Below are 25,807 nucleotides of genomic sequence, written 5' to 3' on the forward strand. Positions count from 1 at the left end.
TTTATTAGAAAGCAGTTTAATTAAATAAAGGTTATTTACATTAGGACTACCACTCACATCATCTCCACCAATTTAAAGCTATGTTCTTTAGGCTTGGGAATGACATTGATGAAAGTTTTGTATAGAACTGCACCCATAGGCATCTTAACGATAACATTGGTGGTGTCACTGCTACGAGGCCTTGGTATGTAGACTTCTTTGGTGTAACGTACAATGCCATCCTCTAGTGCGTACAGAGTATTGTTTCGGCCAATTCCCACCTATTGAAATAAAAAAAAGGAAATTGCTACAATCTCAGTAGAGTTACTGAAATATTTATCCAAAAGTAAAATTGCATTTTAAAAGAAGTTTGGGAATTAAAAAACACACATGTATACTCAATAAGGCGGATGCAGCATCGATACATGTCGCATCCGTCTCCCGCTACCTCTAGAACTGAGAACTGAGTGATCAAACACCGCTGATCGCTCAATTCTCCTCTTCAGTGACCGACTCCCTGCTTTGCCCCTCTGCGCCCACTGGAGTGCTGGGCTGTGGAGGGGGTGGGAGCAGCTCATTCAGCCTCTCAGCGACATGCTGAGAGAGCTGCCGATCAGGCATCTGCACAGATCCCAACAATATGGTTGGTTGGTTAAAATAATAATAGTAAACATGTCATACTTACCTGCTCGGTGCAGTGGTTTTGCACAGAGCAGGCCCGATCCTCCTCTTCTCGGGTCCCCCACCGACACTACTGGCTCCTACCCCTTGACCCCAATAGCAACGCCGCTTGCTATGGGGGCACTGGTGTGTGCTTGCCCCCCTCCCCCAAGCCCAGCTCTATGCAAGATTAATAGAGACAGAGCTTGAGGCTCTCCGCCCCCGCTCTCTCCTCATTGGCTCACTGGCTGTGATTGAATGCAGTGGAAGCCAGTGGCTCCCGCTGCTCTCAGCCAATGAGGAGAGGGAGCCCCAGGACAGCCAAAGCTCCCATACATCACTGGATCGAGAGGGAGCTCAGGTGAGTATTGGGGGGCTGTAAGGGGAGCAGCACACACAAGGTTTTTTACCTTCATACATTCTATGCATGAAGATAAAAAACCTGTGTGCAGCAGCCCTCTCAAATACTTACCTGAGCCCCATCTTGATCCAGCGCTGTGCGCAAGAGCCATTGGCTCCCACTGCTGTCAATTACAGCCAGTGAGCTGTTGGAGGGGGGTGGGGGTGGGGGGTTTAGATCTAAACAGACCCCGGACATCTCACCTTTGACACAAAGAAGGAAATTGAGAACACAGATTCTTCAATTCTTTTCTCTGTAGCCTCAACTACACTGAAGATGAATGACAGAGGCTCCTGTTCATTCATAACTGTAGTATAATAACACAATTTACTATGCTTCAGTTATAAATGGACACAGGAGTCATCGGTACCGATTGCTCACTGGGTACATTCAGAAAAGAAAGGGGCTGGTAAATGACATATTTACCAAGATCTTCCACCGCTCTCCATCCTGACACATCCCCCTGTGTACCTGCAGCAGTCGGTGGGAGAGGAAAGCCAGCAGAGCTGCGGGAGGGGGGGGGGTTCGGGCACACAGGGGGAGCACACACTGGAATCAGAAAGAGGATCAGTGTGGTGGGGCAGGGGAAGGGCATTGCAAATACAGAACGATGCCCTGTGTCCATATCTCTACCTGCAACAATTGAAAGCCAATGGGAGGGAGAGGGGGAGAAGACACCTTTCAGCTGCTGCAGGGAGAGAGACAAAGGGTATCATTCTGTAACTTCCCTGCCGTCTAGGACCCCCCATGTGCCCCTGCACCCTACAGAAAGAACTGGTGGTACCCCGCTATCGGCGGCCCTGCTTGTGATAGCATGATAGGTACTCTTTACTGAGACTTTTATACCCCAGATCTTTTCTCTGAACTTAAAAGCATCTGATCAAACCGAAATCAGTTTAATCAGATGCTGTACAAGCCGGTAACAAACCAAAACCGGAAGTGACAAAATCCTTGTTGCTTCCAAGTTCATAGACCATAGACACGACTGGGGAACTTCCCTTCCTCCTCCATCTCTATGGTCAGCCAGCAAAACCACCGGCTTCAGTTCCAGGCTCCATGGCAGGAGAGAGGGTGGGACCACCTTCCGCCACATGAGTCCAGTGGCTATATAGACACTCGGATTACTTTTACTTTATTCAGCGCCACCAGCTGAAAAGAAAGGATACTAGGGTCATGAATGCAGCTGCAGCCATGGCCTTGGTATAACCGCTTCAACCCGAGCACGTACCCGTACGTCCTAAGGGCGGGAAGTGGTTAAAGTGCAAGAAATCATAAAACTGTCAGTCACTTTAACTGTGACCTACCTGAGACCCTGGGTGCCATCGCATGAGCCTCTGAGTAGCAAGAATATTTCCAGCATGGACAAAGTTTCCTGAAATGTAAGCAGACGAGGGTCAAAAGGATGCAGCACGAGGAAGGAAGGAAGGAAGGAAGGAAGGAAGGGAGGGAGGGAGGGAGGGAGGGAGGGAGGGAGGGAGGGAGGGAAAAGGAAGGAAGGAAGGAAGGAAGGAAGGAAGGAAGGAAGGAAGGAAGGAAGGAAGGAAGGAAGGATAGCAGGCAGAGGAATGAAATACTCCTAATATAAATTAAATGACAATGTAACCTCCCAAATAAACATGCAGAGCAAAGGTAGGAAACAAGTTTCTGGAGAGCTCTTTACAGCAGGGACCTGATGGCGATGACAGTGTCACTTTAGAGAGGAACTCTCTGGAAGCTGTGACCAGGTACCAGCATTTCTTGGTTCCCTGCGGGAGACCTCTCCCAATAAGGACTTACCATGCTTTGTTCTGCACTGTCTCTGTGGAGGCGGCCATCTTGGTAGAGAGAGGTCTTCTCCTTCTCAACGTCAGAACCTCCAGCAAAGAGAACAGCAAGCAGCACAGCAGTGACATCCCCAAATATCGCTTCAAATCTCCCGAGACTAGCAGTCAGAGGCAGCAGTGACTGAGATCTCAGACTGAAGATATACCGTTATGAAGCTAGACACAGAAGAACCTATGCACCCCATTACCTATGGGGGTCCCGGAACTTCTCCTCCTGCCCTGTGAGCACCTCCAGCGGCCCTGATTTGCTGCCATCGGCGGACCGGCACACCTATGTAGATTATGTTGCATGCGGTCAGATATGTACTGTGAGTTCTATCATTTTTTTTAAACTGCGCACTAGATGGCACTTTCAACCCTTTCTACACACATGCGAGCAGTGGGGGAAATCGCATGTGATTCGGACAGGAATCGCACAGCATTCCTGATCAAATCGCATTCAATTCTTTGCAGTGCGACTTGTGCCAATGCTTTTTTTGTATTAATGCAAATCGCACCGCAAAGTACCGGTACTCGGTATTGACGAGTACTTGACCGAAAGTATTGGTAATCATACTCGCCGATAAAAAAAAAAAAAAAAAAAAAAAACGGTATTGGTGCAACCCTACTCTGCAGCAGGCTGTGGCTGGAAGACTTTGCACACTTGTTTTGTTGCACCTGAAAGGTTTTGAGCAAATTCAAACTGAAAGACCATTTAAAAAAGAAGAAGTCTAGAATGAGCTCATTCAACTGGGCTTCTCCTATGGGTCACAGAAGTGCAACTTGTTTTGCATTCCTGTGACCCGTTTTCAGCAGAGAGGGGGCTGAAGTCCGCTCTCCACTGACGTCACCAGGATCAGTCCAGGCACCGCGTCATCCCCACTTCGGAAGTCTGGGTCCGCCAGGTGCCTGGACTGATGGCTGAGAGGGCTGCTCCCCACCCCAGCGCTCCAGTGAGCGAGGAGAAGCAGAGCAGGAGAGCTGCTGATTGATAGTCAGCAGCGCTCGGTGAGGTGAGAGAACCGAGCCATCGGCGGTGTTTAGTGGCTCGGTTCTCAGTGAAGAGGTGGCGGGGCATCCACCTAGGTAAGTATGAATATGAGATAAAAAAAAATCCCATACTTCTTTTTTAAACTTTAATTTTTAAAAAAGTGTAAATTCCATGTTATTTTATTCGGCTAAATACACTGAGGCTGGGTTTACACTAGAGATCGCAGCGGCTCACAGCAGGAGTCCGGTGCGCCTCCATTCACCGTTTCAGGTCCGATTTCAGCCCAAATCTTGCTCTTCAGCCCAAAACCAAAAGAAGCACAGGGCTCCTGTACAAATCGCATCAGAGCCGCTGCTGAGATTTGTGAACCTGTCACAATCTCCTGCTATGCAAATTGGGTGCGAGGAAACCCTCATCCAATTCGCAATAGCGCCTGATCTATTGTACACTGCAGTGGTTCTGTTCCTTTTTTCTGATTGAATAAAGCACCACATGACAGGCTCACCATCCAGGGTCTTCACTCCATATCTCCTCCCAGGACTCTTTCCTCCCAGGTTCTTTGTACTGGATCCGGCTTTCTTTGACGCCTCTCTGATCAGGATCAATGTCGCCGGTGATGGAGAAACTAAAAAAAAAAACAAAACAAAAAATAACACACATACATTTGAGGTAGAAGTGTATTAACTGCTTGCCGCCCGCCTAAAGTAGTTATATGGCAGGTAAGTGGCCCAGCCCTGCCAGATCACACACATATGCGTCAGCGGGGGGACTTCCAGGTTTGCCAGCGCACCCGCTGCTTGATTTTGTCAGCAGGTCCCAGCCAATGATTCATGGCTGAGACCTGCTGATCGGCTGGTGTCCAATCACATTAACAACTCGCTAGTAATTGCTAAACGCCGGCACAAAAAAGGCTAAATATGAGCGTATTTGTTCTGCAATTTTTTCAGCTTCTAGTGTGCATGGAGACTAAGCTTGTAAAACGCTCAGCTCTGTAGCTCCAAAAAGCCCAACAAGGAAAATTCCATTCATTTCAATGGCCCCTGTTCACATCTGAGTGTTCTGTCGCCTGAAGCTAAACACCTGAAGCTCAAAAAAGTACATGAGCTTCTTTTTGGTAGATTGCAAGCATTTTTGGCCCCATAGACTTCAATAGAAATGCCTGACTCGAGCAGAAAAACGCTTGTAATAGGCTCAAATAGCAGCTCTCCACCGCGAATCTTCTCCCCTTAGTGCTTTCTATTGGCTAAACAAAAAGGTCTGAAGCTAAAAGCTGCAAAAAAAGCTTAAAAAAAACACCCGAAAAAACGCCAGTAAATCGATACTCTCAGGTGTGAATGGAGCCTTAGCTCAGCTGGACAGTTTTATAGAGCAACTGATTGATTAAAATTGATAACACCAAGAAGATAATAAATAGGTAAATGCAGAGGCTTTAATTGTAATAAATGAACCTTTTCTGTATCTTTAAAGGTAAGGAAGAGATTTGGGTCTTTTTGACCCCAGATCTCTCCATAAAGAGGACCTGTCATCCCTTATTTCTATTACAAGGAATGTTTACATCCCTTGTATTAGGAATAAAAGTGATCAAAAAAAATTAAAGGGACAGTGTAAAAATAAAATATAAAGAAAAAGAAAAAAAAAAAGTTTAAAAGCTCCCCATCCCCTCCATGCTCACGCTCAGAAGCGAACGCATACGTAAAATGTATTCGCACCGCACATGTGAGGTATCACCACGAAAGTCAGAGCGAGAGCAATAAACTGGTCACCTGTATAAAATGTTTTAGAGTGTCGCCTATGGAGACTTTAAAGAGGAACTGCAGTCTGCTCACATAATTTGTAATAAAAACATCTTTGCCATTCTGAAGCTTCCCTCCAATCACTTTGCATATTATTTTATATATCCTGTGATTCTGTACTTGCCAAATATGCTGCAGAAATCTCCCTCCACTGAGTGTGGCTGCAGCCATTTTAACTGTGGGCAGCTGAAGCTGCTGCCTGTTCACTTCCTGGATTTACACAGAGGCACGCCTCCAGCTCTCATTGGCCCTCTTATGACTCTTTCCCCCTTCCCTTCCTGGCACAAGAGTGAGAGCTGTGCATGAGGTCATAAGCCTAGGCTTTTTTCCAGACAAAAAACAAGAAGTGGGCTGTATAAGGTATTTACTGCAGAAAAAAAATTCTACTTTACTATCAAAAGTTAAAACAACAAGGGTAGAAGATTTAATAGATGGAAAGATGAAAAAATGACTGAAGGTCCACTTTAAGTACCGTAGTTTGTCGCTATTCCATGAGTGTGCGCAATTTTAAAGAGTAAAAAGTCCCAATCAATGGATAGCGTAGGACCCACTAATCATGGGGTACTTTGTCACAGTAAGTGGGCTTAAGCACCATATAGAAATATGGTGTGACCAAATCCCCATATTTTTTGATAATGTTTTTTGAAAATGTCTAGGATGTTTTAAATTAGCCTTGCAGCAGGAGGTAAAGGTCTTTTTTGCATGTGTGCGCTGTAATATTTTGTTCCGCAATTTTAAAGAGTGACATGTTAGGTATCTACTTACTCGGTGTAACATCATCTTTGACATTCTCCAAAAAAATTGGGGTAACTATTGTGTTCTTGGGGCGTGGTCAAGATGGCGACCTAGAGGGACGTGAGGGACAAGAGCTCCGCACCTGATCGGCCACTTATCCGGCTTCTAGGGCTACACGGATACCCTGCTGGACCTCCTGAGCTGCCGCTGTTCACGGGCTCTCCTGTGAGGGAACCTGGGAGGTAGTGACATCGGCATCGGGCGAGCAGACGCCGCAGCCGGCGGGACCGCGTGGAGCGCCCTGGTGTGCAGGAGAGACAGGAGCTCCACGCTGCACAGACCTTACACTCCGGTTCTCTGTCCTGTGAGCATAGCCCGCCCTGGCTGCTCTGGATGGCGCCCCCCACACCTGATCCTTACGATATAGAGCCACCCTCCTTGCCTCACTGAACAGGGGGTCTGTCACAGGCTCGAGCGGGACACTCTCTGGGGCACACAGACGGCGGCATCCTGCCTTGTAAACCCCGCAGGCAGACACAAGTGCAGTGTCCTGGGGGGAAGTGAGAATCAGGAGCTACGTGATGTGCATCCAATACAATCAAACTCCCTGTGATACCAATACACCATGCTTTGCCTGTTACAAAAAAGCTGATATGTGCCACTGACTTATAGCCATCCTTCTTGTCCCACTGCACAGTGATTTCTCTGGGGAGCTAATCTGGGGCATAAAGAAAGCCACATCCGCCACTGCAGAAAGTTTATACGTGGAGCACCCTGATGTGAAGCGAGGGACAGAGGCTTCACATTGCACAGCTGCTTTAATTGGGCCCCTTGAGATACATATCCGCACTGTCCTGCCTGGGCATGCGTAAGAGGACCTCCGGTGCACAGAAGAAAAAGCAGTCGGCCCAAAAAACCCCACCGCCGGCCAGGGACACACGTGCAGCGGTGCGACTAAACATGGCGTCCCAAACGGAACACACAGAACCCTGTGCAGAAACGTCTCAACTAGCTACAGATCAATTCCAAGCACTAATGCAGGCGATAACAGGTTGCCAAACCACCCTTACCACGAAAATAGAACAGATGCAATCAGAAATGGGCCTCATAAGACGTGATATGGACAAATACCGTGATAGGCTGACGGAGGCTGAACGAAGGGTAGGAGACAATGAGGATGTCATCCGGGACCATAGTGCCTCAATCCGTACATTGCAAGTTAAGATGAAAACGCTGGAATCCCGGGCTGAAGACCAGGAAAACAGAAATCGCAGAAATAACCTGCGACTGGTGGGACTTCCGGAAGGAGTAGAGGGAAGAGATCCGGAGGCTTATACAGAGCATCTGCTCCGTACTCTTCTTCCACAAGCTCCATTCTCTACACATTTTGCGGTGGAGCGCGCCCATAGGATGCCGTCGGTCCGGGGCCCACCGGGAGCACCGCCACGAACCTTCATATTCCGCATGCTAAATTTTAGAGACCGTGATTTAATCCTTAGAGAAGCCAGAAGAGCTGGGGAACTGAGATCCGAAAACGCGAAGATTATGCTGTTCCCCGATTATTCGGTCGAGACGCAAAGACAACGTAGGACATTCGATCAAGTCAAAGCCCAAATGCGCACCAGGGGGCTCAAGTACAGCATGCTATTCCCAGCACGGCTTAGAGTGGTGGACGGAGAGACTACAAAATTCTTCACTTCCCCGGAGGAGGCGTCCAGATGGCTCGAGTCCTTACCACGCAGTCATTGATCTGTAACTCAGAGACCACCAAGAATACCTCTTTCCTATGCCCGAGATGTCTGGCGGTAAGAAAAGCAGTTTTTTGTTTTTGTAACCTCCTCTTTCACTGACTCCGGCAGACCACAGAGAGTGATGCATTTGTCCCCCCCCCCCCTCCCTTTTTTTTTTTTTTTTTTTTTTTTTGGAGACCAGATCTAGATTGTGAACTGGATGCAATGTCGAGTGTTGTCATAATAGGCGACCGATACTCTGCTGAATGGTCTGGTGTTCGGGGTTGGGGGGGACCTGCCACCTTTGATTCACCTCCGACGTTTGACTTTTTTTTATTTTTGCCGTTGCTTCCCCCCCTTCCGTGGTCCCACCCCTGGATGCAGGATGTACTGAAATCCATACTCTCTATAATTATCACCCCCCCCCCCCTTTTTTTTTTTTTTTTTTTTTTTTTTTTTTTTTTTTTTCCAGTGCTAAGGAGTGAGAAATGGATCTTGCATTTGAGCGGTTGGGGTGGGTGGGGGGCTGAGGTGGCTTCCCCGGGCCTTTTACAGTCAGAGTCATCTGATTAAACATGACATTGGTATCTCCACCAGAACTGTGATTCGCCTATGGAACTGCCGATCAGAAGGAGAGGTTAGGGGTGGAAAGCTTTCCCCCTTGGATTGGTCTTAATTGAGAAGCATAAGTGTTTAATATGTACTGTTTAACCCTGTTTATTTCTTACAGGTTGAGCGAATAGCTCGTGTAACTAAGATTGTACCCTTAGAGTGATCTAAGAGTGAGTTACTGTGTAGATGCTGAAGGGTTTCCTTGTTCCCTTATCATGTTTTTTCTTTTTTATCAGCCATGGCCTACAGGTAATGCGGGTAGTGGAGTCCCTACGCTCCATCGGGTCCTAGGTGTGTCGATTGCTACACACTCCCCCCATAGGAATTTTCTCCTACATTTAAGTTGTTTTTTTTTTTTTTGGTTGTTATGGGTACTCGAACACCCCTGGGTTCACTTAAAGGGGTGTGGGGTGGGATGGGAGGGAAGTTTGGTTTTATTTGTTTGTTTTGTTTCTTTTTTGTTCTTGGTTTTCTTACACTTACACGCTTGAATGCATTTAAATTCAAATGGTTCTATGACATCAGAGGTTTAGGTTATGCTAGTAAATCTCCTGTCCTACTACCTTCCTGCAAATTCCCTGCTTGCCCACTGATGGGGGTGGGGGGGGGTGAGGGGGGGTCTTTTGTAAGCCCCGGAGATATGTGGTCCCCCTTCCAAGTTATCTGTCCTACCGGGATATGGCTCCACTAAAGATCTTGTCCTGGAATGTCAGAGGTCTTAATCATAAAATCAAGCGCTCCCTAGTCTTTGATTACCTTAAAAAATATACTCCACATATCTGCATTCTCCAGGAGACACACTTGGTGGGAGGTAGAGTAATGGGACTGAAGAGGCCGTGGGTGGGACACCACTACCATGCTACGCACACTAGTTATGCCAGGGGAGTTAGTATCTTGGTCCACAGATCTCTCAATTTTGAACCCCTGGATGTACTTATAGATCCAGAAGGCAGATATGTGTTGTTACATGCTGTTATTGACACAGTAGCCGTGGTGGTGGTGGGTGTTTATCTGCCGCCTCCGGCGAATATCTCCCTCTTACAGAAAATAATTACCCTGATTGCCCAGTTTCCCACGGATAACGTGATCCTAACGGGGGATTTTAATATCCCTCCGAACCCCTCTCTAGATAAACTGTCCCCTGACCCCGCCACTGATTCAACGCTGTTCCGCTGGTCCCAGACAATGGGATTGGAGGACGTGTGGCGATGGAAACACCCATCGGATCGTATGTACACATGTCACTCCTCCTCCTATAATACATTATCCCGTATTGACCTTTTCTATGCCAGTTTACCCATGCTTCCCAAAATTATAGATATTGAGATACTCCCAAGGGGGATATCTGACCATTCCCCGCTGCTATGTACGCTGCAAACTGCTACCCCACAGGCAGATAGAATCTGGCGCCTGTCTCGGTTCTGGATTGAACATCCTACTATAGAAGTGGAGATGGTCAAAGAAATCAAACAATTCTGGTTATCTAATGCCAATTCCGCCACACCAGGGACTGTATGGGACACCTTTAAAGCCTACATTAGAGGTTGCTATATGTCATCCATAGCCAGGGAACGTAGAAACGACGCGATGTTATTGGAGGAAGCGGAGGCTAAGGCCCGAGAGTTAGAGACTAGGTTTGCCCTTACCTCTAACCCAATTATAGCACAGGATATGAAGGTGGCCTATCGGGAGGTTATGCTACTCAGAGTGGCCAAGGCAAATAAACGCCAATTGGCCCAGACACAGAGGATATTCGAACAAGGGGACAAAACAGGCAGGCTCCTAGCCTGGCTGGCCAGGGAACAATCCTCGATCTCCACCATAGCCCGTATTCGGAAGAGTGACGGGACTCTAGTATCAGACCCGGTAAATATTAATGCTTGCTTTGCTGACTACTACTCGACTCTGTACTCCTCTAAGACACAATATTCTCCTGACGAGCTCTCAGACTTTTTAGACAGGGTAACACTTCCGGTCCTTACAGACGCAGCGAGGGAAAGCTTAGATGCCCCAATAGCTTTGGAGGAGGTTCAGCAGGCCTTGGGTTCTTTGCAGATGGGGAAGACCCCGGGAATAGATGGTCTCCCCTCCGAATTCTATAAACTCTACATTGGTGAGGTAGCCCATAGGATGCATGCAATGCTCACGGAGACCCTACGAACTGGGGAGCTCCCACTGTCTATGGCACAAGCCATTATAGTGGTTATACCCAAACCAGGGAAGGACCCCCAACTTTGCCCTTCATACCGACCCATATCCCTGCTTAATGCTGACGCAAAAATACTTACTAAAATACTAGCCAGACGCCTGAACGAAGTAATACTTACTCTTATTCACGAAGACCAGTCAGGCTTTATGCCGGGGAAGGGCACAGATATAAACATTCGTAGGTTGTATGCGGTCCTGGCCTCTGGGGAGGAGGATGCGGAGGACGGGATTGTGGCCTCTTTAGACGCAGAGAAGGCCTTCGATTCTGTTGAGTGGGGCTATCTCTGGGAGGTACTTCGCAGATTCGGTTTCGGCCCGGTCTTCCTCTCCTGGGTCAGGATGGTGTACAGGGCCCCGACGGCTAAGGTACGCACGGGTACGGTGCTTTCTCCGGCATTCCCCCTTAGTAGGGGGACCAGGCAGGGGTGCCCTCTTTCGCCGGGACTTTTTGCCCTAGCGATTGAGCCCATGGCTGCCCTCCTCCGTGCTGCACCAGAGATTCGGGGAATCACAAGGGGTTCAATACAGGAAAGGGTGTCGTTATATGCCGACGACACCTTGCTGTATCTTAGGGATGATGGTACTTCCCTACGGGCAGCGCTGTCGGTAATTAATAATTTTGGCAAATTCTCGGGCATATGCATAAATTGGGGGAAGTCAGTCCTGTTCCCTCTCCATGCTGGCTCTGCCTCCTCGCAGGCAGATGGGCAGCTTAGTAGAGTCCCTCAGTTTAAGTATTTAGGTGTAGAAATACATCGGGATTTAAAAAAATATATGGCCCTCAACCTAAACCCAGTAGTTAATCACCTTTCTCAAAGATGCGCCACATGGAAATCCTTACCTCTAACACCAGTGGGCCGCGTTAACTTAATCAAGATGTCGGTATTACCCAAGTTTACCTATTTATTCCGTCAAACTCCAATCTCTATACCGATAACCTTCTTTAAACATCTCGACAGTATTGTTACCTCATTTATCTGGAATGGAAAGGCCCCTAGAATAGCTAGATCAACTCTACAACTGCCAGGTGTGCTAGGGGGACTGGCCCTGCCCTGTTTTCTGAAGTACTACTGGGCGGCGGTCCTGGTGACTGTTAAGTGGTGGTTCTCGGAGGACCCGACTAATCCTGCTTCCACCACGGAGGCGGCATTGGTTGGTTCGTTTGCGGAGTTGGGCAATTTGGTTTATAGGGGCCCCAGATCCAATCTTCGGGTGACTCTTCCCATGAAGACGACCCTTAAGGTTTGGGACACGGTCCAAAAACAGCTCATGGGACCCAATGACTGGTCCCCTGCGACTCCCTTATGGGGAAACCCTCGCTTGCCTCATTTTCGCTCTATTCCTGATCCGGTCGTGTGGGCTAGATATGAGGTCAAAACTTTGAGGGACATATTAGTACAGGGTCAACTGGTTTCTTTTGATGCCTTAAAAAGAGATAAGGACCTCCCGAACCATATGTTCTTTAGATTTCTTCAGCTGCGCCATGCATTCCGGTCCCAATTCCCTGGCCCGCTGAATTTGGAGGGGTCGCCTGTGGAAAATACACTTAAATCCCCAGATACTGGGAAAACACTGTCCACACTGTACAACATATTTGTGTCCCATGACACATCTAGAGTGTCCCAGCTGTGTGAGCTATGGCGAGGGGATATTCCGGAGCTGACAGATGAGGACTGGGAGGAGGGGATTCAGCAATATTTACCCCTTACAATTTCGGCTAGAGATAAATTCATGCAACTGAAGTTTCTTCACCGTGCATATTACTCTCCAGTACGTTTAGCGAGAATTTACCCTGATAGGTCGGCGAGGTGCGCTAGGTGTGGTTCGGATGATGCTGACTTCTTCCATATAGTCTGGTCCTGCCCTGGTGTGAAGGAATTCTGGGAAAATGTACTTGCTGATATTAACTCCATTGGGAGATTGATGATTCCATACAGCCCGATCCCTCTCTTGTTGGGCATTTGCGATTTCCTAGAGGTCTCATGGGGGAAGAAACTATTCATCTTCTATGCCACATTATACGCTAGAAAGGCAATCCTATTACAGTGGAATCAGTCCCAGCCACCCACCAGACAGCTCTGGCAGTCCTTGATAAATAGGGCACTACCATTATATAAAATGACATATATGGGAAGAAATTGCCCCAAAAAATTTGGGAAAATTTGGGCAGCATGGGTGAAGGCAAAACATCTTACTATTGACTGAGGCCTCCGGGTTGTGGCTCACGAATACTGATATAAATTGGCCCTCATAAATGGATTTCTGTGTCTACCTGTGAGAGTGTGGGATTAAGGTGTACGAACGAAAGGTAATCAATGTGACCTCTTATACCTCCACCCGAGATGGGTGTAATGTTCTTGTTAATATACTGTTGGATTCACTGCTACTCCGGCATTTGTTAAGAAATGTAAGAAACCTCTGAAAGATGTCTCTATCTATGTCTAATCCGCTTTAAACTGTTTGTTTTGGAAAACCTAAATAAACTTTTTTGTTAAAAAAAAAAAAAACTATTGTGTTCTTTTTAATTCATAAAAGTGTAGTTTTTCCGGAAAAAAAACACGTGTTTGCAAAACCGCTGTGCAAATATAACATAAAAAATAATGTGAAATAAAAAATTGCAGCGATCGCCATTTTTTTCTCTGGGGTCTCTGCTATAAAAAATATATATATTTATTGTTTTGGGGTTCCAAGTAATTTTCTAGCAAAAATACTGAATTAAAGTGGCATTCCGCCCTCCCCCCAGGCAAAAAATTAAAAGTCAGCAGCTACACATACTGTATCTTGCCTGTCCTGGAATCCAGCGATGTCCACACCCCAGCTGATGTTTTCCATTGGCTCTCGGGTGCTGCCGCCACTATAGCCTGCAAGGCTTCACAGCCGATTCCCTACTTCATGCTGTGCTTTCTGAATGGCCCGGTGAACTTCCGGGGGACCTTGACGCGGCAAGATCTCTCCCCCCTCCCCCCGAAAAGTGCCAAAAGTGGCACCGGAGGGGGGGGGGGCAGACACTGATGGGTGGCATTGCTGGGCATCACTGATATATAAGTCAGTGCCCATTTGTGGTCAATGATTGGCACAGATTGGGCATAATTTGCACACGTGGATGGCCATGGGGTACATACCTGGCCATCCACATGTTGCCCCCTTCCCCGGTGGTCTAGTGTGGGCATCCGAGGGGGGGTTGTGCTGATAAACAATCAGCACAGACACCCCCCCCCCATTAGGATAAGCAGGGCTTCCACTTGTGGGTGGAACTCCGCTTTAAATTTGTAAGGCCAGAACGCACAGGTGAGAATGGGATAGGACACCAGGGGTGTATTGAAGAGAGGGGGTTAAACGATATAGTTTTTTTCAGGGCAGATACTGATTTTTCAGCTGCTTTTTCAGGCCGATATGCTTTAGATTTAGGTCTTTATTTTTACACAATCCTTTTAAATGTATTTATTTTTTTTATCACTTTTATTGCCGTCACAAGGAATGCAAAGACCTTTGTGACAGTAACAGTCAGTGACAGGTACTCCTAAAAAGGTTGATCTGGGGTCTGTAAGACCCCCAAACTCCTATTCTATATCTGAAAGTATTCAAAACGCCAAGATTGGCGTTTTTGAATACTTTCTTTTTGTTTTAAAACTGCCAACTTTAGGACGTCAGTAATCTGGAAGTGATGTCATGACGTTGTTACTGCCGGGTTAAGCTGATCCGGCTTTGTTTGGGTCTTCGGTAGAGCTGCACAATTAATCGCTAAGAATTGAAATCGCAATCTTTTTCTTTTCCCGATCTTCAAAACAGCATTTCATCATCTTTCTAACAAGTGCAGTGAGTTCCCACAGCTGGGGAAAAAAAAAAAAAAAACAAATCTGGGCAGCCTACCAAGTTTTATTACAACACAGCGAATAAGTAGAAACAAAGTATCTTTTCTTCTTTTATCAAAGGAAAGAACTCTAGATGAGGGAAGTTTAACCATTTAACCACCTCAATACCGGGCACTTAGACACCTTCCTGCCCAGGCCAATTTTCAGCTTTCAGCACTGTCGCAATTTGAATAACAATTGCACGGTCATACAACGCTGTACCCAAATGAAATTTTTTATCATTTTGTTCCCACAAATAGATCTTTCTTTTGGTGGTATTTGATCACCTCTGGGATTTTTATTTTCTGCTAAACAAATAAAAAAAGACCGAAAATTTTGAAAAAAAGAAAGAGGTTTTTCTTTGTTTCTTCAGGGCAAATCTTCCTTGGGTTCAGCAGAGCATCGAATAACAGTATTCAGAAACCATTACCAGCCACACAGCCTACTCACCAGATGGAAGTGACTCCCATGACAGGAGTCAAACACGCATTGAGGACACCCAACAGAGCTTCTCACAGTCACGGCTAACTGCAAATGCTGGAACTCAGGTGTCTTGATAAACGCTGAGGCTACTTGGATGCATGCTACCGGACTTCCCAAGATGGGTCACAAAGACCATGGATGTCAAGAATGTGGAGAAAATGGATAAAAAAAACTCCCATGGTGAAGTAATCCAAAATATTTAATAGGCTAAAAACGGGCTTAAAACCACATTACCCACATATGGGTTCATGCAGGCAAACAAACAAACAAAAAAGCAGGAAAAAACAAGTTACGAGCGGAAGTGGCATGTCATGTTCGTTTACGTCCGACCGGTTTCGTCAATGCGTTCTGACGTCATCAGGGATCCCTGATGACATCAGAACGCATTGACGAAACCGGTCAGACGTAAACGAACGTGACACGCCACTTTCGCTCGTAACTGGTTTCGTCAATGCGTTCTGACGTCATCAGGCATCCCTGATGACGTCAGAACGCATTGACGAAACTGGTCGGACGTAAACGAACGTGACACGCCACTTCCGCTCGTAACCTGGTTTTTCCTGCTTTTTTGTTTGCCTGTATGAACCCATATGCGGGTAATGTGGTTTTAAGCCGTTTTTAGCCTATTAAATATTTTGGCTTACTTCACCATGGGAGTTTTTTATCCATTTTCTCCACATTCTTGGCATCCATGGTCTTTGTGACCCATCTTGGGAAGTCCGGTTGCATGCATCCAAGTAGCCTCAGCGTTAATCAAGACACCTGAGTTCCAGCATTTGCACTTAGCCGTGACTGTGAGAAGCTCCGTTGGCTGTCCTCAAAGCGTGTTTGACTCCTGTCATGGGAGTCACTTCCATCTGGTGAGTAGGCTGTGTGGCTGGTAATGGTTTCTGAATACTGTTATTCGATGCTTTTTTTTTGCTTTGTCATTATTGTTATAACGTGCTGCTCCCCAATTGGTTTATTCAATTTTCCATATGCGCGAGTAGGTAGTTGTTACCATTTTTCACTTATCTTTGTTTCTGTTAAATTTTTTTGTAAATAAGTACGTTTTCTTCTTCAATGACGGGCACTGATATGGCTGCACTGACGGGGACTGATAAGCACCAATGAGGTGGCACTGACGATGGGCACTGATAGGCGGCACTGGTATGCAGCACTGATGGGCACTCGTGGGTGGCATTGATGGGTACTTATGGGTGGCACGCATGGGTACTTTTGGGCACTGATAGGTGGACACTGACAGGTGGCAACGATGGACACTGATGGGTGGCATTGCTGGGCATCACTGATATATAATAGTGCCAGTCAGTGCCCATTACATACCTGGCCACCTACATGTTGCCCACTTCCCTGGTGGTCCTGGTGGCTTCCCTGGTGGTCCAGTGTTGGCATCCGAGGAGGTGCTGTGCTGATAAACAATCAGCGCAGACCCCCCCTGTGAGGAGAGCCGATGATCGGCTCTCCTCTACTCGTGTCTGTCAGACGCGTGTAAGGAAAAGCCGATTAATGGCTTTTCCTATTGACATTGTGATCAGCCGTGATTGGACACGGCTAATCACATGGTAAAGAGCCTCGGGCGTGTCAGACCGACACACTGCTCCACTGATCTCCGCAATGCGCCCCCGCGGCTGTTATCCTGCTGGACGTCATAAGACGCCCAGTCGCAATAACTGAACCACCGCCCAGCCGTCAATCTGCTAGAGGGCTGGGCAGGAAGTGGTTAAAGACCAAACCTTTTCTGACATTTGTTGCTTACAAGTAAAAATCATTATTTTATGCTAGAAAATTACTTGGATCACCCAAAGAAGATTGAGATATTTTTTTAGCAGAGACCCTAGAGAATAAAATGGTGGTTGTTGCAATATTTTATGTCACACCGTATTTGTGCGGAGGTTTAAAATACACTTTAATTTAAAAAAAAAAAACAGTAAAAGTAGCCCAGTTTTTTTTTTGTATAATATGAAAGAAGACGTTACACTGCGAGAATCGTGATCTTTATTCTAAGCAAAAAAACCCCGCGATTCTCATTTTAGCCAGAATCGCGTAGCTCTAGTCTTCGGCCAGCCGGCGGATGTGCCGCGCGGCTGGTCGCTCGGGTCCTTCCGGTGGGACGGGAGAGGCGGAGAGTGGGGGGCGTCCCCTCCCGCTGCTTACAATAGCAGCAGCTGAGCCGCATCGGTTATTACAATAAAGCCGACCGTTCGCCCTAAAGAACGGCCCGGGGGGGGGGGGGGGGGGGGGGTTGTGTGCAGTTGCAGGCCTCACCGCGGTATGACCCCTTAATAAAATCGGTAAGTTTGTGACCGATACTTAAAAAAAAAAAAAAAAAAAAAGTGAATATCGGCCTCCCCCTAATTGAAGCACCCAGTGTTAGCGCCCCCCTCTGGTTATATGGAAGCCCCCGACTAGGGTTGGCACCTCATCCCTTTAAGCCCGAACACATATGAATTACACAGGTTCTGTGGCTGATTAAGGTGGTAATTAAACTCACTTAGTGCCTTATCTGCATGAAATTAGCCTCAGAACCCGTGTCATTCATATGTGTTCGGGTTTAAAGGGATGAGGTGGCAACTCTACCCCCGACTCCACCATGTTTCTGGTTGTTCAGGTGACAGGGACTCTTCAATAAAGGGGGAGGGGGGCACCCCTCTTCCTCACCCCCCGTGTGTGGCTCTCAGGTGGGTGTCGGTCGGGTCACTTCCTCCACATTCCAGGCAGAGAGCTCTCCCCACCTTCTATGACATGGATACTCAACCTGTGTGACCCTCCAGTTGAATCAGAACTACAAGTCCCATCATGCCTGTCTCTGGGAGACATGCTTTTTAACTGTCAGCGGCTCGCAATGCCTCATGGGATTTGTAGTTTCTGTAAACAGCTGGAGGGCCCCCAAGTTGAGAACCCCTGTTCTATGACAGGCCAGGAAGACGCTTCTGGACGTCACACGTCCACATAACATTGATACAAGGCGAGCGGTTCTCTTTAATAAGCTGTCACCTCCTCTGGTTGACAGCCAGTCAGGTTTGCACGGAGGTCACTCACCGAGCCGCCCGGACACAGCGCACAGCAGCGACATCTTTCCCCCCCCCACCACTTCCTGACGTCACTTCCGCTTCCGCCCGCCTCGTTTCCGGCGCCAAGTTTGAAGCGAAACAAGCATGAGTTCCTCGCCCGAATCCAGCGACAGCGACGACCTGCCCCGCCTGCCCTTCCTGGCCGCCTCCTCCTCCTCCACCGCAGCAGCCCGGCGCCCTATCGCAGCGCAGACGCTCATCAGCAGCAGCGACAGCGAGCAGGAGGTGGAGGAGCTCCCTCTGTTCCGGCGATTGGCTGCCCCGCCGTCACGTGCCGCCCCAGCTCCGCGAGGGCCCTCGGCCCGCCCACCCGAGTCACGTGGGGCCAAGGGCGGCGCCTCCTCCTCCTCCTCCAGAGCTCCTCCGACCAAGAGCGCGGCGTCACGTGACCCCGCCAGAGCGCCTCAGCCCAAGAAAGCCAAGAAATGCCCGGAGAGCCTGGAAGTGCACATAGACGCGGGTACTGCGGCCTCAGGGGGCGGGGCATGGCATTCTCCACCAATAGGACCACGCCTATTCTGATACTTTGTGTTCACATGTTACAATAATTTTTTTAGCCCCCCCTCCCCCCAAACATTATATACATATTTTTTTTTTAGTAGCGGCCCTAGAGAATGAAATGGCAGTCGTTGCGGTCAATTTTTCATGTCACACTATATTGGGCATTTTTTTTTTGAGGGGGGAAAAAATAAATTTTAACCACTTCAGCAGATTTGTCCCCCTTTATTGCCAGGCCATTGTAATAAAAAAATTGTTTCACGACCGCGCAATTGTCAGTTGAAGTAATGCAGTGCTGAATAACAAAAAAAGGGCCTGGTCATGAAGGGGGGGGGGGTAAATCTTCCAGAAGTCAAATGGTTAACCATTTCAGCTTTGGAAGATTTAACCCCCCCCCCCTTCATGACCAGGCCATTTTTTTGCGATACGGCACTTTGTTACTTCAACTAAAAAATTGTGAGGCAATCGCGTGGCGCTGTACACAAATGAAACAAGTGACATCTTTTGGGGGTCCTACTTTGCTCACATGCAGACTTAAAGTCACAGTCTGCTTTTTACAAAATCTCATGCCCCAATATTTACTAAAGGATATTACCGCAGAGGGTCTAGGGGATGCAATCTTTCAGTAAAGAATTTCACTAAAGTTCATTTTGGGGCATACAAACGCTATAAATGACCCGATATTTGGTATAATATAAAAGACGAGTTTGCACCGAGTAAATAGATACCCAACATGTCAATGTGTATATAGTGATCAGCGCTTCCTTCCCCCTAGCTCGCTCCCATAACCCCCCCGGTCCTCTTCTTCAGTGAGCGGTCTGCTTTCAGATAAAAGTGCGGATTCGCCGCAAGATCGCTTTTATCGGCGGCGGGAGAGGGGCCCCCCCCCCCTCCCGCCACGATCCGGTGCCCTCCGCCGCTTACCGGAGCTGTCGGTATCGGCGGAGGCGATCGGATCCTTCTCCTGGCTTGGCATGGAGACGAGTGAGGGGAAGATGGCCCCCCCCCCGCCCGTCTCCATATCATTGCAGGGCGGAAGTGACGTCAAAACGTCACTTCCGCCCATAGCTCTTAAAGGGACATTTTTTTAAATTTTTTTTTCATTTTTTAGGCCGGGTTCACACCAGTCCGGTGCGAATTCCAGCTACATTATTTTCTCTGCGAAGAGAAGAAGCAACTGTTCAGCGGTGCCTCGCCGTTCTATCTGCGGATCAGATGCGTTCCCATAGAAGATAATGGGCTTGTAATTCGCACCGCAATGCCCCCAGAAAACGCACACGTTTTTTGGGCAGTGCGAATGCAACGCACATATGTGAACCTGATGCATTCAAATGAAGGTATTTTAAAATTTCCTGTGAATTGGATGTGGTGTAATTCGCATAGGTGTGAACAGGGCCTTAAAAAAAAAGAAAAAAAAAACTTTATTGCATTTCAGTGTAAATATGAGATCTCAGGTCTTTTTGACCCCAGATCTCATATTTAGGAGGACCTGTGATGCTTTTTTTTTTTTTATTACAAGGGATGTTTACATTCCTTGTAATAGGAATAAAAGTGACACAATTTTTTTTTTTTTTTTTTAAAGAACAGTGTAAAAATAAAAAGTAAAACAATATTTAAACGCGCCCCCGTCCCGCCGAGCTCGCGTGCAGAAGCAAACGTATACGTGAGTAGCGCCCGCATATGAAAACGGTGTTCAAACCACACATGTGAGGTATCGCCGCGATCGGTAGAGCGAAAGCAATAATTCTAGCCCTAGACCTCCTCTGTAACTCAAAACATGCAACCTCTAGCATTTTTTAAACGTCGCCTATGGAGATTTTTGAGGGTAAAAGTTTGTCGCCATTCCACGAGCGGGCGCAATTTTGAAGCGTGACATGTTGGGTATCAATTTACTCGGCATAACATTATCTTTCACAATAGAAAAAAAAATTGGGCTAACTTTACTGTTGTCTTATTTTTTAATTCAAAAAAGTGTATTTTTTTCCAAAAAAAGTGAGCTTGTAAGACCGCTGCGCAAATATGGTGTGACAGAAAGTATTGCAACGACCGCCATTTTATTCTCTAGGGTGTTAGAAAAAAATATATATATTGTTTGGGGGTTCTAAGTAATTTTCTAGCAAAAAAACCTTTTTTTTTTTTTTTTTAACTTGTAAACAAAAAATCTCAGAAAGAGGCTCGGTCCTTAAGTGGTTAAAGATAAATTCCAGCCATGGTATATTTTTTGGACCAATGTAATTATATACAGTATATATATATACTGTGTATATATACAGTATCTCACAAAAGTGAGTACACCCCTCACTTTATCTATCTATATCTATCTATCTATCTATCTATCTATCTATCTATCTATCTATCTATCTATCTATCTATCTATCTATCTATCTATCTATCACTCTCTCTAGATAGATATCAGTGATTTCTCAGCTCCCAGGGACATTGACCAGGTATGGTATATATATATATATATATATATATATATATATATATATATATATATATATATATATATATATATATATATATATATATATACCATACCTGGTCAATGTCCCTGGGAGCTGAGAAATCACTGAAGTAGACCGCTACTCCACTGATCTCTACTTGGTCTCGGTTCCCAAGTCTAATGCATTCTAAACATAGGAGGTCAGCTATTCTGCATGGGCACCATTCAGAGAATGCTTTGCAGTTTCCCAATGAATGCAAAGCATTCTCTGATTGGATGAGGCAAAGCAGTGACATCACGCTCCCCACCTCATGCAATCAGGGAATGCTTTGCATTCATCAAGATGATGCAAAAGGAATGCCGATGTTTACAAGTGAGGCTGCAAATTATAATGACTGATGTATCATTTTTCACCTTATTTCATTATTAATGTATACCAATCTTTCTCAACCCTTTTAACCCAGAGGAGTTCTTGAAATACTTTTGAGGTGGGGGGGTCATTAGGAAAATGCCCCTCACATTGGTGGCCAGTGGAAGAAAAGCCGTGCTTCCAGCCAGCTGAAAGGACCATTGGTATCATGCCCACTGGTTCTGCCAAGTGGCATTGGACCCAGAGGTCACTATCAGATGTGAGGTCAATCATCAACAGCTGGAGGAACTCCTAAAGTGGTGTTCCACCCCAAAACAAAAAAATACATGAAAATTCCTAAAAAAAAATGAAAAAAAAACATTTGGATTTTTTTTTTTAACTCACCTCTAAATGCCTGTTGCTAGGGGGTCCCTCGTAGTCTGCCTCTTTCAGTGCCTGGGCTGATGACATCACTTCCCCCTCGGCACAGAAAGGACTCGGCTCTGCTCCCTCCCTCTTGTCAATCACCTGGGACCCATTACAGGTCCCAGGTGACTGAGCGTCCAATCACGGCGCACGACGCCGCTCGCGCATGCGCAGTGGGTGCCTGGCTGTGAAGCCACAGCCCGGCGCCCACAGTTGCAGTGCCAGCGCCGCCGAACCGAGGGGGAGGCGAGCGGGGCTTCGATCTCCCGCATCGCTGGACCCTGGGACAGGTAAGTGTCCAATTAAAAGTCAGCAGCTGCAGTATTTGTAGCTGCTGACTTTTAATTTTTTTTTTTTTTTAATGGGCCCTCCTCTTAAGAACCTTTGGAGGAACCCTAGTTGAAAATGGCTGCTGTATACAGTAGAAAGTGGTAGATTGCTCTTTTTTTGTACCATTAGATACGGTTAGCCTCAGAGGTTGCGCACGTTCTTATTCAAATGAGTGTATTCCGGTGTAAAAACATCAGACTCAGGGGACGCTTCTTCCCAGTTCTCTTGCAGGACGGGTCTGGAGGACAAGTGCTGAACGCTCTGCAGGCTCAGGAGTATAAGTGTGTGATCCAGTCACAGCCGGTGGCACGGAGTATTACCTGGAGCCGCTCCGGGGAAGACAGCAATGTGAGTTCTTCATCCAATCTCGCTCTGTAAGAGCCAGCAAGGTACATCGGGAGATTGCAAAGGAGCCTTCAGTTTAGGGACAACCCCTCCCCCACCCCCCCCACCCCTCCAGGCACTTTCATGTTCACCTAGATCTGCTTTTCTCAACCTTTTTTACACATGATGGTAAAAAAACCTTGGACCTTTAGAACCACTTTAAGGTTTACATACACTTGAATGGTGATAACTGAAATAGAAGGCCAAGTTTGATTTGAAGATGTTTCATCAGTTTTTGTTCTCCTTCTTTCCTTCAGGGAGAAGTTTTCTGCCAGGAAGAGGCAGAGATGTTGGTCCTTGTCCCTGGAGAAGCCTTTATTGCCATGGTCCAAAACAGTAAAACGGTAAGGAACATGGGTTTTTAATTTTTGACATTGGGAGTTATAAGTTCATTGATCCATGTAATTTAGTATGAGATGGGATTGACCAGCTCTCTTCTCCTGGCCTTGGACACCGTCCTTCCTGGGTCAAGCCGATGAGAAGAGAACAAGAAGACCTGGACAGCCGCACACCGGAATGGATAAATCTGTCTTTTTATTCAAAATACAGGATCATGGGGTACACAAAACACGACTGTGGGGTGGTACAAGCCGATGAGACCTTAAACACGAACTGCAGTCTGCTCACATAATTTGTAATAAAAACATCTTTGCCATTCTGAAGCTTCTCTCCAACCACTTTGCATATTATTTTATATATACTGTGATTTTGTACTTGCCAAATATGCTGCAGAAATCTCCCTCCACTGAGTCTGGCTGCAATCATTAACTGTGGGCAGCTGAAGCTGCTGCCTGTTCACTTCCTGGATTTACACAGACACACCTCCAGCTCTGCAGCTCTCATTCACCCTCTTATGACTCACCCCCCCTCCTTTCCTGGAAAATTCTCACGAGAGAGCTGTGTATGATGTCATAACAAACAAATGACCTCTGCCCCACCTATAACTGGCCTTCACAGCAAGGGCAAACGCATGAAAGACAATACAGAAATACAGAACATTCCATAGCTCAAGTCACCAACCAGTCTGCCAACCGACCAAATTAACCCGTCCAACAGTCTGAGTTAAAAACAGGGGTTTAGTTAGCACGCATTTGCAAACAAATGCGTAAGCTGCAAGGCCTCTTCATGGCACCCTGTGTATTGCTTGCAGTCCTAACGCTACAGGCCAGTTAAAGGTGGAGGCAGGGGCCATTTGTTTGTTACTGGTGTAAATATGGTCCAGGGACACGCTGCTATTGTGCTATTGCTGGGTGTCCAGTGTGCTCCTGTTCCTTTAAGTGGGATTGGGCTTCCTCCAGGCCCACCTGCCCCTCATCTATCCATTTAATGCATGTGCTTCCATTGTGGGGACGCTTATAAATTCAGTAGCCTTAGGACTACAAGCAATACACAGGGTGCCGTGGAGAGGCCTTGCAGCTTACGCATGCGTTTGTAAATGCTTCATGTATATGACTTGTACATTAATGATGCACTTTATCTAGTGCACCATTTCCAAGCAACATGTTTTAGCCTCCTTAGTACCACCATGTTTCTTCATTTCCAAAACAATTGTGGCAAAAAACGGGATGACCTTGGGGTGTCGCCTTTTCAAAAAGGGGTCATCTTGGGAGTGTTCGTACTGTCCTGGAATTTTTGTTTTATAAGTAAGGGAAACCAGTTTCTTTTTCAGAATGGTTGTTTTTCCCTTAATATAGTACACAATAAAAAGCACAGTGGTTATTAAATACCACCAAAAGAAAGCTGTATCGGTCTTAAAAAAAAACAAAAGGTATAAAATTAATTTGGGTACAGTGTCGTATGACAAAGTAATTGTCAGTCAAACTATCATAACACTGAAACCTGAAAAATGGCCTGGTAATGAAGGGGTATTATAAATAGGTTCTTAAAGTGGAGTTCCAACTAAAAAAAAAACATTAAAAGTCAGCAGCTACAAATACTGCAGCTGCTGACTTTTAATAATCAGACACTTACCTGTTCCAGGGTCCAGCGATGCGGGGGAACGAAGCCCCGCTCGTCTCCCCCTCCTCTCTGCGGCGCTGGCATTGTCACTGTGGGCGCCCGGCCCTTGGTTTCACAGCCGGGCACGCACTGTGTGCTGTGACTGGCCGGGCAATCATCTAGGACCTGTGACGTGTCCCAGATGACTGCCGAGAGGGAGGGGAGAGAGGTGATCTTCCTTCCGGCGCCACGGGTGCGCCAGGAGCAAGTGGGAGCTCTTTAAAGAGGGCCCCCCCCCGCAAAAAAAGTCTTGCCAAATGTGGCATGTCAAGGGGCCACCTTCCCTTAAAGCGGAAGTTCCATTTTTGGGTGGAATTCAGCTTTAAGTAGTGACAGTAGTTCATATGCTTAAAAAAATTACTTGTTAGGTTTCTGTTGTTGAAAACCTTTAAAATAAAAACTAAATACAATCAGCACAACCTGTGCAAATAATATTAGTGATAAAAATAATAACCTTTTTTTTTTAGGGATGCAGAAATTAATGATTAATTCCTCGATTAATCGTTAATTTTTTTGATCGACCAAAATTTGCCCTGGGGCTGCTTTGGGCCAAGCTGTGGCTGCAGCGCAGCGCTCCGCTCCCTCCTCCTCCACTATATGTCATACACAGTCTGTGGGCATCTCCCGCTGTGTGTCTCGGAGCTGAGTGTGAAAACTGGCCGCGCTGTGAGAAAAGTCCCGCCCTCCTCCTAGATCAGCTCGTGTGATAGACGCAGTGTTCTGTCTATCACACGAGGTTCTGTCTATCACACAAGCTGATCTAGGAGGAGGGCGGGACTTTTCTCACAGCGCGGCCAAAGTTTTCACACTCCGCTCCGAGTCACACAGCGGGAGATGCCCGCAGGCTGTGTAATCCAGGCACAGGCACTGACTACAGTGAGGCTGCGATTATGGGCACGGTGAGACTGCATTATGGGCACGGTGAGGCTGCCATTATAGGCACGGCGAGGCTGCGATTATGGACACGGTGAGACAGCATTATGGGCACGGTGAAACAGCATTATGAGCACGGTGAGGCTGGGATTATGGGCACGGTGAGACAGCATTATGGGCACGGT

At 46.9% G+C, this 25,807-nt stretch overlaps 2 protein-coding genes across 2 annotated transcripts in view; one reads left to right on the plus strand and one right to left on the minus strand.

Annotated features, from left to right (window-relative positions):
- Positions 1-18,585, minus strand: MRPL27 (mitochondrial ribosomal protein L27). The gene is made up of 4 exons (XM_073606679.1): positions 18,287-18,585; positions 4,338-4,457; positions 2,344-2,411; positions 1-260 (listed from the first exon to the last, which is right to left on the minus strand). Exons 1-4 carry the CDS (start codon positions 18,318-18,320, stop codon positions 54-56), a joined length of 429 nt encoding a protein of 142 aa, XP_073462780.1. The 5' UTR covers positions 18,321-18,585; the 3' UTR covers positions 1-53.
- Positions 18,356-25,807, plus strand: part of EME1 (essential meiotic structure-specific endonuclease 1) — a 22,318-nt gene continuing 14,866 nt past the window's right edge. Inside the window, exons 1-3 of the mRNA XM_073606678.1 lie at positions 18,356-18,778; positions 22,588-22,715; positions 23,009-23,095. Of these exons, the coding sequence (XP_073462779.1) occupies positions 18,403-18,778; positions 22,588-22,715; positions 23,009-23,095 (591 nt within the window). The 5' untranslated portion in view covers positions 18,356-18,402. The remainder of the gene's footprint in view (positions 18,779-22,587; positions 22,716-23,008; positions 23,096-25,807) is intronic.

The sequence above is a fragment of the Aquarana catesbeiana genome, linkage group LG12 (assembly GCF_042186555.1).
Source record: "Aquarana catesbeiana isolate 2022-GZ linkage group LG12, ASM4218655v1, whole genome shotgun sequence".
Taxonomy (NCBI): domain Eukaryota; kingdom Metazoa; phylum Chordata; class Amphibia; order Anura; family Ranidae; genus Aquarana; species Aquarana catesbeiana.

Bases quoted from the DNA above. Each gene is read 5' to 3' on its own strand.
- MRPL27 (XM_073606679.1), bottom strand. From the start codon at position 18,320: ATGTCGCTGCTGTGCGCTGTGTCCGGGCGGCTCG. The intron at 4,458-18,286 runs GTGAGTGACCTC...TTTTTTTTTTAG, and splicing joins CGCTGTGTCCGGGCGGCTCG to TTTCTCCATCACCGGCGACA. The intron at 2,412-4,337 runs GTGAGCCTGTCA...CTTACATTTCAG, and splicing joins TGGAGTGAAGACCCTGGATG to GAAACTTTGTCCATGCTGGA.